The sequence below is a fragment of the Pseudochaenichthys georgianus genome, chromosome 23 (assembly GCF_902827115.2).
Source record: "Pseudochaenichthys georgianus chromosome 23, fPseGeo1.2, whole genome shotgun sequence".
Taxonomy (NCBI): domain Eukaryota; kingdom Metazoa; phylum Chordata; class Actinopteri; order Perciformes; family Channichthyidae; genus Pseudochaenichthys; species Pseudochaenichthys georgianus.
The window spans coordinates 687,358-700,324 of NC_047525.1; the positions used below are offsets into that span (position 1 = coordinate 687,358).

General features: G+C 44.9%; 1 protein-coding gene across 2 annotated transcripts in view; it reads left to right on the plus strand.

Moving 5' to 3' along the window:
- Positions 1–9,080, plus strand: part of llgl2 (LLGL scribble cell polarity complex component 2) — a 34,103-nt gene extending 25,023 nt beyond the window's left edge. The window contains exons 11-27 of one of the 2 annotated variants that reach the window (XM_034074701.2): positions 139–350; positions 618–685; positions 767–920; positions 1,677–1,781; positions 2,324–2,419; positions 2,585–2,781; positions 3,813–3,960; positions 4,056–4,203; positions 4,286–4,402; positions 4,480–4,646; positions 4,868–5,132; positions 5,833–5,977; positions 6,063–6,091; positions 6,281–6,328; positions 6,620–6,662; positions 7,444–7,503; positions 7,591–9,080. In XM_034074701.2, the coding sequence (XP_033930592.1) occupies positions 139–350; positions 618–685; positions 767–920; positions 1,677–1,781; positions 2,324–2,419; positions 2,585–2,781; positions 3,813–3,960; positions 4,056–4,203; positions 4,286–4,402; positions 4,480–4,646; positions 4,868–5,132; positions 5,833–5,977; positions 6,063–6,091; positions 6,281–6,328; positions 6,620–6,662; positions 7,444–7,483 (1,982 nt within the window). In that variant the 3' untranslated portion in view covers positions 7,484–7,503; positions 7,591–9,080. The remainder of the gene's footprint in view (positions 1–138; positions 351–617; positions 686–766; positions 921–1,676; positions 1,782–2,323; positions 2,420–2,584; positions 2,782–3,812; positions 3,961–4,055; positions 4,204–4,285; positions 4,403–4,479; positions 4,647–4,867; positions 5,133–5,832; positions 5,978–6,062; positions 6,092–6,280; positions 6,329–6,619; positions 6,663–7,443; positions 7,504–7,590) is intronic. The other variant, XM_034074702.2, reaches the window with a different exon arrangement.
- The last annotated feature ends 3,887 nt before the right edge of the window (positions 9,081–12,967 follow it).

Here is a 12,967-nt window from a genome sequence, read left to right on the forward strand (position 1 = left end):
GTCATTCAAAAGTGGGTTTTTGTTTCAGTTTTTGCAAGAGATGTTTACAACCCCAGAAAGTGTTGGTGTCACAGCACTGTAGAGAAAAGTCTAGTGTACAGTGGACCTGGTATCTAACTGCCACCATTGCCCCTGCAGGAGAGCCCAGTGCGCTGGTGGTGCTGGTGGAGGAGGAGCTGGTAGTGATCGACCTGCTGACAGAGGGCTGGCCGGTCATCCAGACCCCGTACCTGGTGCCCCTCCACAGCTCAGCCATCACCTGCTCCCACCACGTCTCCGCCATCCCCCTCAAACTGTGGGAGAGGGTCCTCGCTGCGGGAGACCTGCAGAGCACACACTACTCTAAAAAGGTACGCCTTCTAATCACAAGGAACCTCATTTTTGATTTTTAAAACGAATATGAGAAACAAATCTTGTAGAAAAACCAATGCTAACCCTACAGCCCCACAGCTATATGAATGTTGCTCTGCTCAGAGACACATGCACGTAACAATCCCTCAAACCCTAAAGCTGTGTAATATACACAGTCTGCCGTATCCTGAATACGACACATTCCTTCACTTGTGGGCGAACAGGTTGGTATTATTGCTAAACTTTCATTTCCCCTCTCCATGCAGCCGTGGCCAATCACAGGAGGCCAGAATCTGGCCCCCGACCCCCCACAGAGAGACCTGCTGCTCACAGGGTCAGTGCTGCACTCTGGAGGAAATAACGTTGCAATGTCCCGGTCACAGATGTAACGATGTGGTCTTCTCTGTGTGTGCAGGCACGAGGACGGGACGGTGCGTTTCTGGGATGCATCAGGTGTCTGTCTGTGCCCCATGTATAAGTTGAGCACCGCCGGAGTGTTCCACACAGACGCTGACCCCAATGACAACATGAACCAGGGCAGTGAGGGAGAGTGGCCGCCCTTCAGAAAGGTGTGTGTGTGTGTGTGTGTGTGTGTGTGTGTGTGTGTGTGTGTGTGTGTGTGTGTGTGTGTGTGTGTGTGTGTGTGTGTGTGTGTGTGTGTGTGTGTGTGTGTGTGTGTGTGTGTGTGTGTGTGTGTGTGTGTGGATACACGTTAGAATGCACTGTGGCAACCTTACACAAACTTAAAATGGTTTGATTAAAAAGTGTCTTCTTAAAAAGCTTCCCTGGAGCTTTCAAACACAATTTGATATATGGATATTATTGGGAGGCGTGTGGTGCAGTGGGTTAGTGCGTTGGGATCAGGGGAACACAGGTTCAAACCCCACTGCAGTCAGCATGTCGTTGTGTCCCTGAGACACTTCACCCCACAGTGCTGAGTGTGTGAGTCGCTCTGGATGAAAGCGTCCAACAGGTGACGTGTCATGTGATGTCGATGTCAATCTACCGTTTCAGATAAAGAAGGATATTGTCGATGCACTGTCCCAATCACATTACAGTGTAAAAGCTACTAAATGTGCCACGCTTTATTGTCTGTCTATGAATCGTATTTGACATTTAAAACAATGAGTAACACCCTTGAACTGTAGCTGCTAATGTGCTGGTGTCTATTATTCATTAGATTGCGTCCTGGGAAAAGAAGGATCCAGGATGGCTTGCAGAGAGTAGCTTGGCTCGTGCTTGAGTCTTAAAGTCAGGATCTCTCTGCTTGTATACCAGTACAAACCGAGCTGCTGTCTTACTTCTAGTGTTTCTCTTTTGTCCAGGTCGGCTGCTTTGACCCGTACAGCGACGACCCGAGGCTCGGCGTGCAGAAGATCCATCTTTGTAAATACAGTGGTTACCTGACTGTGGCTGGCACTGCGGGCCAGGTGAGAGCACTGCTGAGCTTCAGATCGCTTCCTCCCCTCCAGTGGCACTCTGCATGAACTCGTGCTCAGCTTGAAGGGCTCCTTGCCTCGAGGGGACATGACACCGTGCTGTGACCTCCGTAATGACTGAGTCGATGACACGGACGTCTCTAATGAGGGGCTTTCAGTGATGATTCCCCTCCTTTGTATTTGAAGGATAATTCCTTTACCATCAATACATATTTAAGATGTCTCTAAAAGGAACAAAGAAGAACGTATGCACATTCTAATAGCATCTGATGAAGTATCCAGGGAACTTGATGGTTCCTCTGTTTGGGGTTTAGAGCTCAGTCAGATACACTTGCTATGATTGCATAGCTTGCTATTTATTGTTCACATTACTAACCCTTAGCATCTACACAATGCACAGACATGTAAGGCGGGGTTATAGGGTGAGGGCGTAGCTGCCAGAATGGGAGTTGGTTTCTTTCAGACACCTTGTTTGGATATGAGCTTTGAAGGAGTGTGTGCTTCATCCCTTGTGTTCCACTGTCTGCGCCCAGATCCTGATGCTGGAGCTGAATGACGAGGCAGCGGAGCAGACGGTGGAGGCTAAAGTGGTGGACCTGCTGCAGGGCCAGGAGGGCTTCCGCTGGAAGGTACATTTCAGTGTACTGCCACAACCAATACATTGCTTCTTACTATGCCGATGTAACCCTTCGCCCGGCACGCCCTGAGAGCTGTAGCGCCGTGCGGGCTTGGAGCGCTGCCTTTCTCTCCGGTTACATCCCGTGTTCCCATGTGTGTTTGTTGCTGTGCTTTAGGGCCACACGCAGCTGGATGTGCGGGAGGAGCCTGTTCTGTTCCCTCCAGGCTTCCAGCCCTTTGCTCTGGTGCAGTGTCAGCCCCCTGCTGTGGTCACCGCCCTCACCCTGCACTCGGAGTGGAAGCTGGTAGCGTTTGGAACCAGCCACGGCTTTGGTCTGTACGACTACCAACAGAAGAACAACGTCCTCATTAAGTAAGACGATGCACAGTAAGATCTGAAGATGGATTTAGGATTAGGTCTACACCCTTTAGGGATTCTCTGTTTGTAGGAGCTGCATATCTCATGTTCTATCACATGCAAAGGACTTGCATTACACTAGGTCAACATACGGCACTGCTTAGAAGCGAGACAGAGATAAATAACGCTTTATATATTGACATAAATACGTGCATTCTTTCTTTGTTGCACAAGTTAAATACTCCGAGTCTTTACTCTGCTTCTCTGCAGTTTGACATTCTAGTGCATGTGGTTGTATCACACATGTGGGCAGAGCCACCAGTGTGTTGATCATTATGTTAGCTATGAATCATCATTTTGTGTTTGCAAACGCAGCATCTACGTACACAGAAGATGGTTGGAGCAGATGGAGATATACCCACTAAATAATTGGTACAGGGTTTTTCTTTCTCGCTCAAGAAAGCATCGATGTGGATGCATTTCCAAACATCTGGACTACCTATGTTGCAAATGTATTATCTTTTCAATTTACACACGGCATCTATTGCACGTCTGTCCGTCCTGGGAGAGGGATCCCTCCTCTGCTGCTCTCCCTGAGGTTTCTCCATGTTCCCTTAAACTGTGGGTTTTCTCTGGAAGTGTTTCCTTGTACGATGTGAGGGTCTAAGGACAGAGGGTCTAAGGACAGAGGGTCTGAGGACAGAGGGTCTAAGGACAGAGGGTCTAAGGACAGAGGGTCTGAGGACAGAGGGTCTGAGGACAGAGGGTCTGAGGACAGAGGGTCTGAGGACAGAGGGTCTAAGGACAGAGGGACAGAGGGTGTCGTATTGTCATACTGATATTCTGTACACACTGTGAAGACACTGAGACAAATGTAACATTTGTGATATTGGGCTATAAATAAACATTGATTGATTGATGTGGGGTGTATTGGGGCTTCATTGGGGCTTCAAGTGCTTCCTGCCATGCACTTGAAAGCCCCACACATCATAAAAGAAATGTGTACATCAACATGTATGTGCCAACACAGTGTTGTCTCATTGTAGGTGCACCCTGAATCCCAGTGACCAGCTGGCCATGGAGGGTCCTCTGTCCCGGGTGAAGAGCATAAAGAAGTCCCTCCGACAGTCCTTCAGGAGAATCAGACGCAGCAGAGTGTCGCTAAGGAAACATCACGTCACCCACTCTAACAAGGTAGCTAGCGCTCTGCTGCTCTGGTCGCTGTCAGCCGACAGAAGCAGGACTCGCCCCCTCACATCTTCTCTCCTCTCCGTCTCCTCTCTGAGCAGCTCCAGGATGCCAACGCCCGTCTGGAGGCTGAGCTGGCAGAGATGGAGCTGGCTCCTGTCCAGAGGAAGATCGAGGCCCGCTCCTCAGACGACTCGTTCACCGGCCTCGTACGGACCATCTACTTCGCAGACACCTTCCTCTCAGACAGTGAGTAACACCACCTATACATATATACTACAAGTACATGTACTGCACTGCGCCTCTCACATGCCTCTGTATCTTCTTCTAGGTTCACACAACACTCCCTCCCTATGGGCAGGGACCAATGGTGGCTGTGTGTTTGCGTACATGCTCCGCCTCCCTCCCGTAGAGCACAGAGCGGAGGAGCCGGTCACGGCACAGCCGGGTGAGCAGCAGCTCTGATGTTTGGGAAGAAGGCCGTCTCCTCTGTCCTCAGGTCGTAAAGCTGTACTTTTCTTCCAGCTAAGGAGATCCAGCTGATGCACCGGGCTCCTGTGGTTGGCATCGTGGTGCTGGACGGTCACGGGGCCCCTCTCCCCGAGCCCCTCGAGGTGGCCCACGACCTCGCCCGCTCACCTGACATGCAGGGCTCACACCACCTGCTGGTCATCTCTGAGGAGCAGTTCAAGGTCAGGATAGCACACACACACACACACACACACACACACACACACACACACACTGGCACTCCGATGTGAAGTCAAGTCACACAGAGATCTTAGATCAAATCTGCATAGTGGAAGCACTACATCATTAAGATGCAGTGTGTTACAGATCTCAACTGAACAGCATGCTCCGGAGAATAAGTGTCCACATGGACATGTGTTAATCTGCCGGTGTTCCCGTGCAGATGTTCACGCTGCCAAAGGTGAGTGCTAAGATGAAGCTGAAGCTGACGGCTGTGGACGGCTCCAGAGTGCGGCGGGTGGGCGTGTCCTGGTTCGGCAGCAGCCGCTCAGAGGACTACGGTGAGAGCGGCCTGGTGGTTCTGACCAATCAGGGCGACGTCCACGTGGTGTCCCTGCCCAACGTGAAGATGCAGGTCCATTACCCCTGTGTCCGGAGGGAGGACGTCAGCGGCATCGCTTCCTGTGTGTTCACCAAGCATGGCCAGGGTAAAGACACACACGCGTATATGTTCACTGACTCGACTACAGGCCGCAGTATTTACTCACGCTGGCTTCAAACTGGAGAGAACTGTTAGTTTATTTGTTGGATACACTCATTATAATGTTGTGCTCATACCGTAAAGTAAAGACACCATAAACTCATGTTTATTACTATGAGTTACATTTATTTTTAAAATACAATACTGATAAAGAATTTAGACACATTTCATATATTTTATTGATGCAAAAAAATGACTGTAATATTATAGCTTGTATATGTAATGGTGAACGAGCGTAATCAACCATTGCTTTTTTAAATCATTTAGTTCTAAAGCATTTTCCAACTGCATGCTACTTTTTTAGTTTTTTTCATACATTACTGCAAAATAAACTAATCATTTTTTAGCTGCTCTAATTAAATATATTTACGTTATGTTTTTTTAATGCACACTGACATAAAAGTGGTTAAATAAGTTTCTTATATAATCAGTTAGAAACAGAATTCTCCGATTGTCTTTGATTTGATGCGAACCCGATAAACTTCTGTTCGCTGTGGGTTCATGGTGTCGGTCTCTGATGGCTCTGTCTGTCCGCACACAGTTCGGTGTCTGGAAGAATGGAACTAATGCAGAGCCTCCTCGCTGTAATGTCTTTCAAAACATTAAGATCTTTATGAACACTGAATCTCTGTGTCTTCGTCCCTCAGGCTTCTACCTGATCTCTCCCTCTGAGTTTGAGCGCTTCTCCGTGTCCACCCGCTGCGTGGTGGAGCCCCGCTGCCTGGTGGAGGTTCCTCTTCATTCCTCCACCCAGCGCAGGCCTCAACCTGACGGAGCTTCATCTGCTCATAGGTATGCACTTCCCGTGATTCACATTTCCCTCTGCAAACTCCAGATGTCTTTTAGTACCATTGAGTCGATGTCTTTGTCTCTCTAGAAACGCCAGACAGGACAGTGAGGATGCAGGTAAAGTGTCAGTCTTCCTCACAGCATCATTCTGAACCATGCATGTGTCTCTGGCTGAGGGAACACGACATGCCTCATGTTGTTCCATGTTGTCTAACTCTGTGCTTGTGCTGTCCGTCTGTTTTCACACACACACCTTGTCTGTGGCTGACTGTACTGACGTTGTTCTGCCCGCTGCCTGTGTTCCAGAGAGTGCAGCTAAACGTGTAATGGAGCATGCTTTGCTGAATGACGAGAGTGAGTACTAGAGAGACAGAGGACTTTATGAAGTGTACTTCTGTATCTGAACCCTTAAAGTCTGACTGAGCTGTAACCGCCTCTCCTAACCGGTATCTCAGCTTTCTGCTCCCCGTCACCGGACACGCCCACAGCAGTGTTCACCAAACATCATCCCAGGCATGATTCCTGTAACCCCCTCTGAGCGCTGCGAGCTGTATCTCAATGTGTCTGCCGCTACAGGTCTCACCTCAAGTGCACAGGGCTGTTGAGAACACTGCTCAGTTACACGTGTGTGTTATTGTCTTGCAGAAGTACTTGAGGAGATCCAGAAGTCACTAGAAGGAGACCAAACGTATGTGTGAGACATGGCTTATTTCTCATTTGTATTAAAGCAAATCGTTTTTTAATATAGGGAAAGACTTCACTGACATTTGCTCGTCATTATAGTGATACATGATAAGTTGTGTCATGCGTTAAACAAAGCTTGAAGAATGTATCCCACCAAGAGATTTAAACTTACGGTAAAATGTGAAATACTAGCAATGGAAATATGAGTAAAAAGTCATCATGCAATGTTCCTTTATTCTTTTCATGGTATTTTGTTGTATCTTTGTCCTCATGACCCAAATATGTAACTTTGAGTAGAGACATGATCTTTTATCAATCTTTAACTAAGTGTAAGGCTGCACTTATCAATATAATAATAATGCGTTACATTGCTGTGTAATATAAAAAGTGTTGCTCTATTATTGACACTCGAGGTTATATTCTGTACATTTGGTTTTGAAAGCTTGTCCTGCCCCCCCGTGGCAACATCATGTATCTAGCAGACAACCTCTTATGGTCGTCTAATGAATAGTGATACTTCTCTAGCATTAAGTGACGGTCATGTGATTGCAGTCATGTAAGGGTTACAAGTGCTGTACATGGTTAAGTACAGACTCTTGGCTGGAATAGTGACATGTGTGTGCGCCTTATTAGGCACTTTTTCAACGCCTAGTTAAAATTATGCAACACGTATTTTCATGGCTGTACATTTGTAATTTACATGAATGAGGAATGATCAGTTGAGGTGAAACTAAAGTAACTATGGAACCGCGGTGTTGATGGGTTCTGTGGTGTGTTTGCTACAGGTCGATCCTGGACAATAATGTGAAGAGTGCTGTCGCTTAAAGACGTCTCCAACAGCTGAGGTGAGCCTGAAGCAGAGAACTCTTTACCCGTGTGCTCACACTCGGCGGCCATGTTTGAGTCACCATGGTGTGTTTGTGTCCTCACAGTGAACTGACTTGATGTGTTTGAAGCAGACTGCAGTCCTCCTCGGCTGACACAACCACTACTGACCCCTGGCCCAGTGACTGACCGCCCCCCAGCAGCTCCTCCACGGCCCCTGGTGGAGAGCTTTGGCAGTGGAGCTGACTCACGGTGCAGACAGGGTGGAGGAGGGGACACCGCCTGTGCCTAAAGACCCCGCTGTAACCCCGGTTCACAGCACGGGCACAACCCAAAGCCACATGGAGCACATTCCTGACATGTGACCAACGCCACCATCACACCAAGGTCAACGCCACCACCTCCAGCCTGCCATAGATGTTGAAGCTTTGTGACTTTTTGACTTTGACCACAGCCACTTCCTCTGAAGCCTGTCACCAGCAGCCTTCTCTTCAGCCAATCAGCTGCAGTCTCACCGGCCTTCATCCACCCTCAGCACACACAGCTGGAAGGAGTGTGGGGGAGGATCTGAATAATGCTGATTCATTTTACAGCTCAAGTTTTATGTGATGTGTGCCTGATTTTATACTGTGGAAGCCCATTTATCTGAGAATACAGATAAAGATGATGCGTTAGGCATGACAATTAATTAAAAAACACTTTACAAGTCAATATTACGAGATACTATGATAAATTATGACTTTGAGGAATTGTTTTTGGCAAAATATTTTTATATGAAGTCATAAATCTGGATGCTGTCATATTTTAGACTCAGTTCAACAATGAGTTCATTTTAAAAGTAATATCTTCATGTTGAAGTATTTGATACATTTTAAATACTTCTTTTAGTAAATCTCATTATTTGTTGACTAAATTTGACCTAATATCCTTTCATTCTGAATCAACTGTTGTTTTTGTATGAATCCATACATGTTAAACTCCCCCTTACACCCTCTTTTTGTTGTGCTAAAAATGGGCTTCAATGCTAATCAGAGGGGAATGTTTTGTCCCTGGAAAAAAGAAAAGTTTTTTTGTACATTGAGCCGCACTGCTGTTTTATTTCAGTTTCTTAGTCATGAATGAGTCACATCCTTACAGACTAATGTCCCCTGAATACTGCTGACACAGCCCCCGTCCACTCTGTCCTTTCTAACCGGCCGTAGGCACTTGTCCACAGTGCGGAGCCCACAGTGCTGTAGCTTTTTGGGGGGAACAGCTTTCTATGGGGTTTGGTTTTTAATTATTTTTATGTAAACAATTTTTTATGCCAGAAATGAATAATGTAATTTAGGAATGTCATTGTAAGCTATGTTAGTGAAATGTTTTAATATATACAGTATGTATGTGACTCAGTCTGTACCTGTGGGCCTGTTGTAACTGGGGTTGGCTGCTATTTAGATCACAAGGAAATATTTTGGTACTGTGTCTCAGAATGCTGGGTATTTAGCATCAGCCTAGAATATATTTTTGTAGTGAACTGATTAAGAACCCTAATTTTTTTTATTTGTAACTTCACACTACAGGTTTCTTGTGGATTATTATCATTACATGTTTTTCCCAAGAATGAATGCGTCTGTTTTTATTTTATAAGTACACGGCTATCTTTATTATGTAACCACTTTTCCCCACATCATCCACCTCTGCTGCACAGCAAAAATATGTGTTTCTATGAAAATAATGATATCCCCAAGCCAACCCACATGGTTATGTTCCCAAATGTTTTTAATTTACGCATTTTTCATAAAGCCCAGCTGTAATCTTGGTCTTATTGAGCAGAGGTGGATAAAAGAGGATCAGTTGTCATACATGCACGGCCAAGAGTTTTGATCATCCATTATAGAAAGAGGCGCTTTGTCCTCTAATTGCCTGGAGCCTGGTGGCTTTGCTGCAACCTGATCCCTCTGAGGACCTGCCCGCTAACAGCAGCTCTGTGAGAGGACGACCCTGCAACATGACTCATCATCCTTTAGCAACCTGAAGATGTTAAGTGGTGCCAAAGTATCTTGGACTTTTGCTAATGAGCGTAATGTGTTATGGTCAGCTCTGTCCCCTTCCAGTGGGTTAAGCTAGGCTCTGTACTTCCCACACTAAGACTGACCCTAAGGGGGGGAGGGGGGGGTGGTGGTGGTGGTGTTCAATGTATTGAAGTACATTTTTATTTGAATTTTTTTTTTTTAAAGTAAATCAATAGAAAGCACTTATGCCCTATTCTTAGTTCTCCCTCCCCTGTAGTGTGTTCTATAGGTTTGTGTGTATGTAAATGGTCTGCAAAGGCTAAAATCCCTATGTTCCCTCCAGGGGAAGTTTCTCTAACACACACTCCCTCCCCTGCCTGAAACGCCTCCATTGGACTCCTTTGTTTTACTACTATAACATAGTGACATCACTATGTAACACTCAGGCTTCTATTGGCTAGCACTCTAACACATTGTAAGTGATAGGCTAACAGGCAGGACACCTCTAAGTGGTTGACCAATCACAACAGAGCCGGCCAGCTAACCGATCAGAGCAGACTGGGCTGAGAGAAAAATAAACATTAACAGGGATGCAAACTTGTCACCTTTCGGCGAAATTCGCCGTTTTGAATCCAAAATAGGTCGTTTGTGTGATTCATGTAGATCGGCAATAAAGATATGTTTGGGTAATCTGCGGCCGCAAGCTGCTATGTGCCATCATGACACGCATGGTGTTCTTTTTTTATATATTATAATGAAGCGCGAGCTGTGTGCTCGAGTCTTCCTGCCTGTCGGCTCTGCTCATGGATGTATAATAAGGCTCTGCTGCTCCACGATGAGTGTCTAGCTTCAGCAGCTACATTACCTACGGGTGCGTTCCTTAATATTAACTGTGTTGTCCGGAGTCACTGTGTTGGACCGCTGGTGAACAGCTGTTAGAACGGGCCGTTCAGGTGTTCAGAGCAGAGCTCCCTGTCGGAGCGGCAGAGCGTGATGTGCACTGAAAAGTTTTTCTGTCGCAATATTATCGTTGAGCAAACTTAACTAGCAAACTAGCATCACTATCTGCTAACCTTAGCTTTAGCCTTCGTTTTCTATTCGTTTTTTTCATAGGCTAAACGGAGGTGGTATACGTATATATCTTGTACTTGAGTAAAAGTAGAAGTACCCAGGTCTTGTACTTGAGTTAAAGTAGAAGTACCAGAATGTAGGAACAATCCTGCAATCAAAATGTTCCTCAAATAAAAGTACAAAAGTATTATCATCAAAATATAGTTAAAGTAGCGACAGTAAAAGTAGAAGTACTCGGGTCTTGTACTAGAAGCACCAGAGTGTAGGAATACTCTGTTACAGTAAAAGTACTGCATTCAAAAATGTTCCTCAAGTAAAAGTATTAAAGTAGCGACAGTAAAAGTAGTCATTGTGCAGATTGGTCCATTTCAGAATAATATATATGATATGTTTTATAATGATTGATCATGAAAGTGTTCTCAAAGCTGGTAAAGGTGCAGCTAGTTTGAATGATAAAGTCAGGATAACGGATTCGTTTCTCGTGCGCACGAGAAACGAATCCGTTATCCTGACTTTATTTTTTTTTGAGAAAGTTACCGATGCACCAAGGAGGAAGTGGAACACGAGACAACCATTTCATTGCAGACTTTTATGTTTACGTGGGGAAATGACAGTGCATACATTATTTGAGATATATTTTGAAGTCAGACTTAATTGTATGGACATTTCGGCCAGGGGTGTAGAGCTATTGGTTTAAGCACCGGATTGGCAAAAAACAGGAGAGTCTGTAAACCAGTCTGCTTTGATCTATGAATTAATGTCCGTGACTCTCAGAGTACCTGCTGCCCCGCAGCTATCTCACACTCACACACACACACACACACACACACACACACACACACACACACACACACACACACACACACACACACACACACACACACACACACACACAGGGGCGGAGCTTCCTACATGGTTGCCTAGAGCGCCTCCCAGAGGGGGGCGCCAAAAATTGGACCCAAAAAAAAACAAAACATTTTTTTTTTTTTTTTTTTACTTTTACTTTTTTTACCCCTCTATATCTGCAACCATTATTCTTACATACAAAAACAATATTCTAACATAAGGGGAAATGAGCCAACAATCTAAAACGGTCGGTCGGTCTAAGAGCCTCGGCTTTAGGTGTTCACAGTCAGAACATGCTTGAGCGCTGTGCATTGATGGGTATCGGTCAAGTGTTTATAAAATTAAGCGTTGAGGAAAGAAAGACTAACGTTAGAGAACTATGAAGAGGCAAAAGCCACCCGGGGCGCAGTATAAAAACAGAAGAAAAGAAGAAGAGAAACGTGCCAAGGTGAAAGGTTTTGTATTTATTTGTTTGTTTATTTAGCATATTATATTTTGATTATTTGATATGTGTAACATATTTTACATTTCTTCTTAATTTTCTTTGAAAGCAAATTTGCACATTCTTTTATTGTTTGTTATTGTTGTTGTTATTATTATTATTGTTTGTTAGCTAAGTTGTTTGTTTTAATTCTTTAGTGTGCACTTTACATTTATTCTTAGCTCTTGTTCTTGCTTTTAATAAATAAAGGTGCAGTACTGTCACAGCAGGATTTGGAAAAACTTGTCCATGCTTTTATCTTCAGTAGACTGGACTACTGTAATGGTGTCTTCACAGGTCTCACTAAAAAATCTATTAGAAAGCTGCAGCTGATTCAGAACGCCGCTGCTCGAGTCCTCACTAACACTAAGAAAGTGGATCACATCACTCCTGTTCTGAAGTCTTTACACTGGCTTCCAACAAAATAAGTTACCATAGCTATGCAAATTACATTTCTGACCTCCTGCTAAATTATGAACCATCCAGATCTCTCAGGTCTTCAGGGACTGGTCAGCTTTCTGTCCCCAGAGTCAGAACTGAACATGGAGAAGCAGCGTTCAGTTATTATGCTCCAAATATCTGGAACAAACTCCCAGAAACCTGCAGGTCCGCTGCAACTCTGACTACTTTTAAATCCAGCAAGAAGACTTTTCTTTTTGTCGCTGCTTTTAATTGAACTATTCATATCTTAGACTGCACTGTAACTTTTATCCATGTATTTTTTCTTAATGTCATTCATTTTTTGTTTTTCTTTTAATGTTTCTTTTATTATCTTTTACTGTTTTTAAATGCCTTTATCTGAATGTCTTTCATTTTTGTAAAGCACCTTGAATTGCCTGGTGCTGAAAGGTGCTATATAAATAAACTTGCCTTGCCTTGCCTTGCCTTCCTGTGTGTCAAAGAATAGATTTCAAAATACTGCTGCTGGTTTATAAAGCATTGAATGGTTTAGGCCCAAAATACATGTCTGACCTCCTGCTAAATTATGAACCATCCAGATCTCTCAGGTCTTCAGGGACTGGTCAGCTTTCTGTCCCCAGAGACAGAACTAAACATGGTAAAGCAGCGTTTAGTTATTATGCTCCAAATATC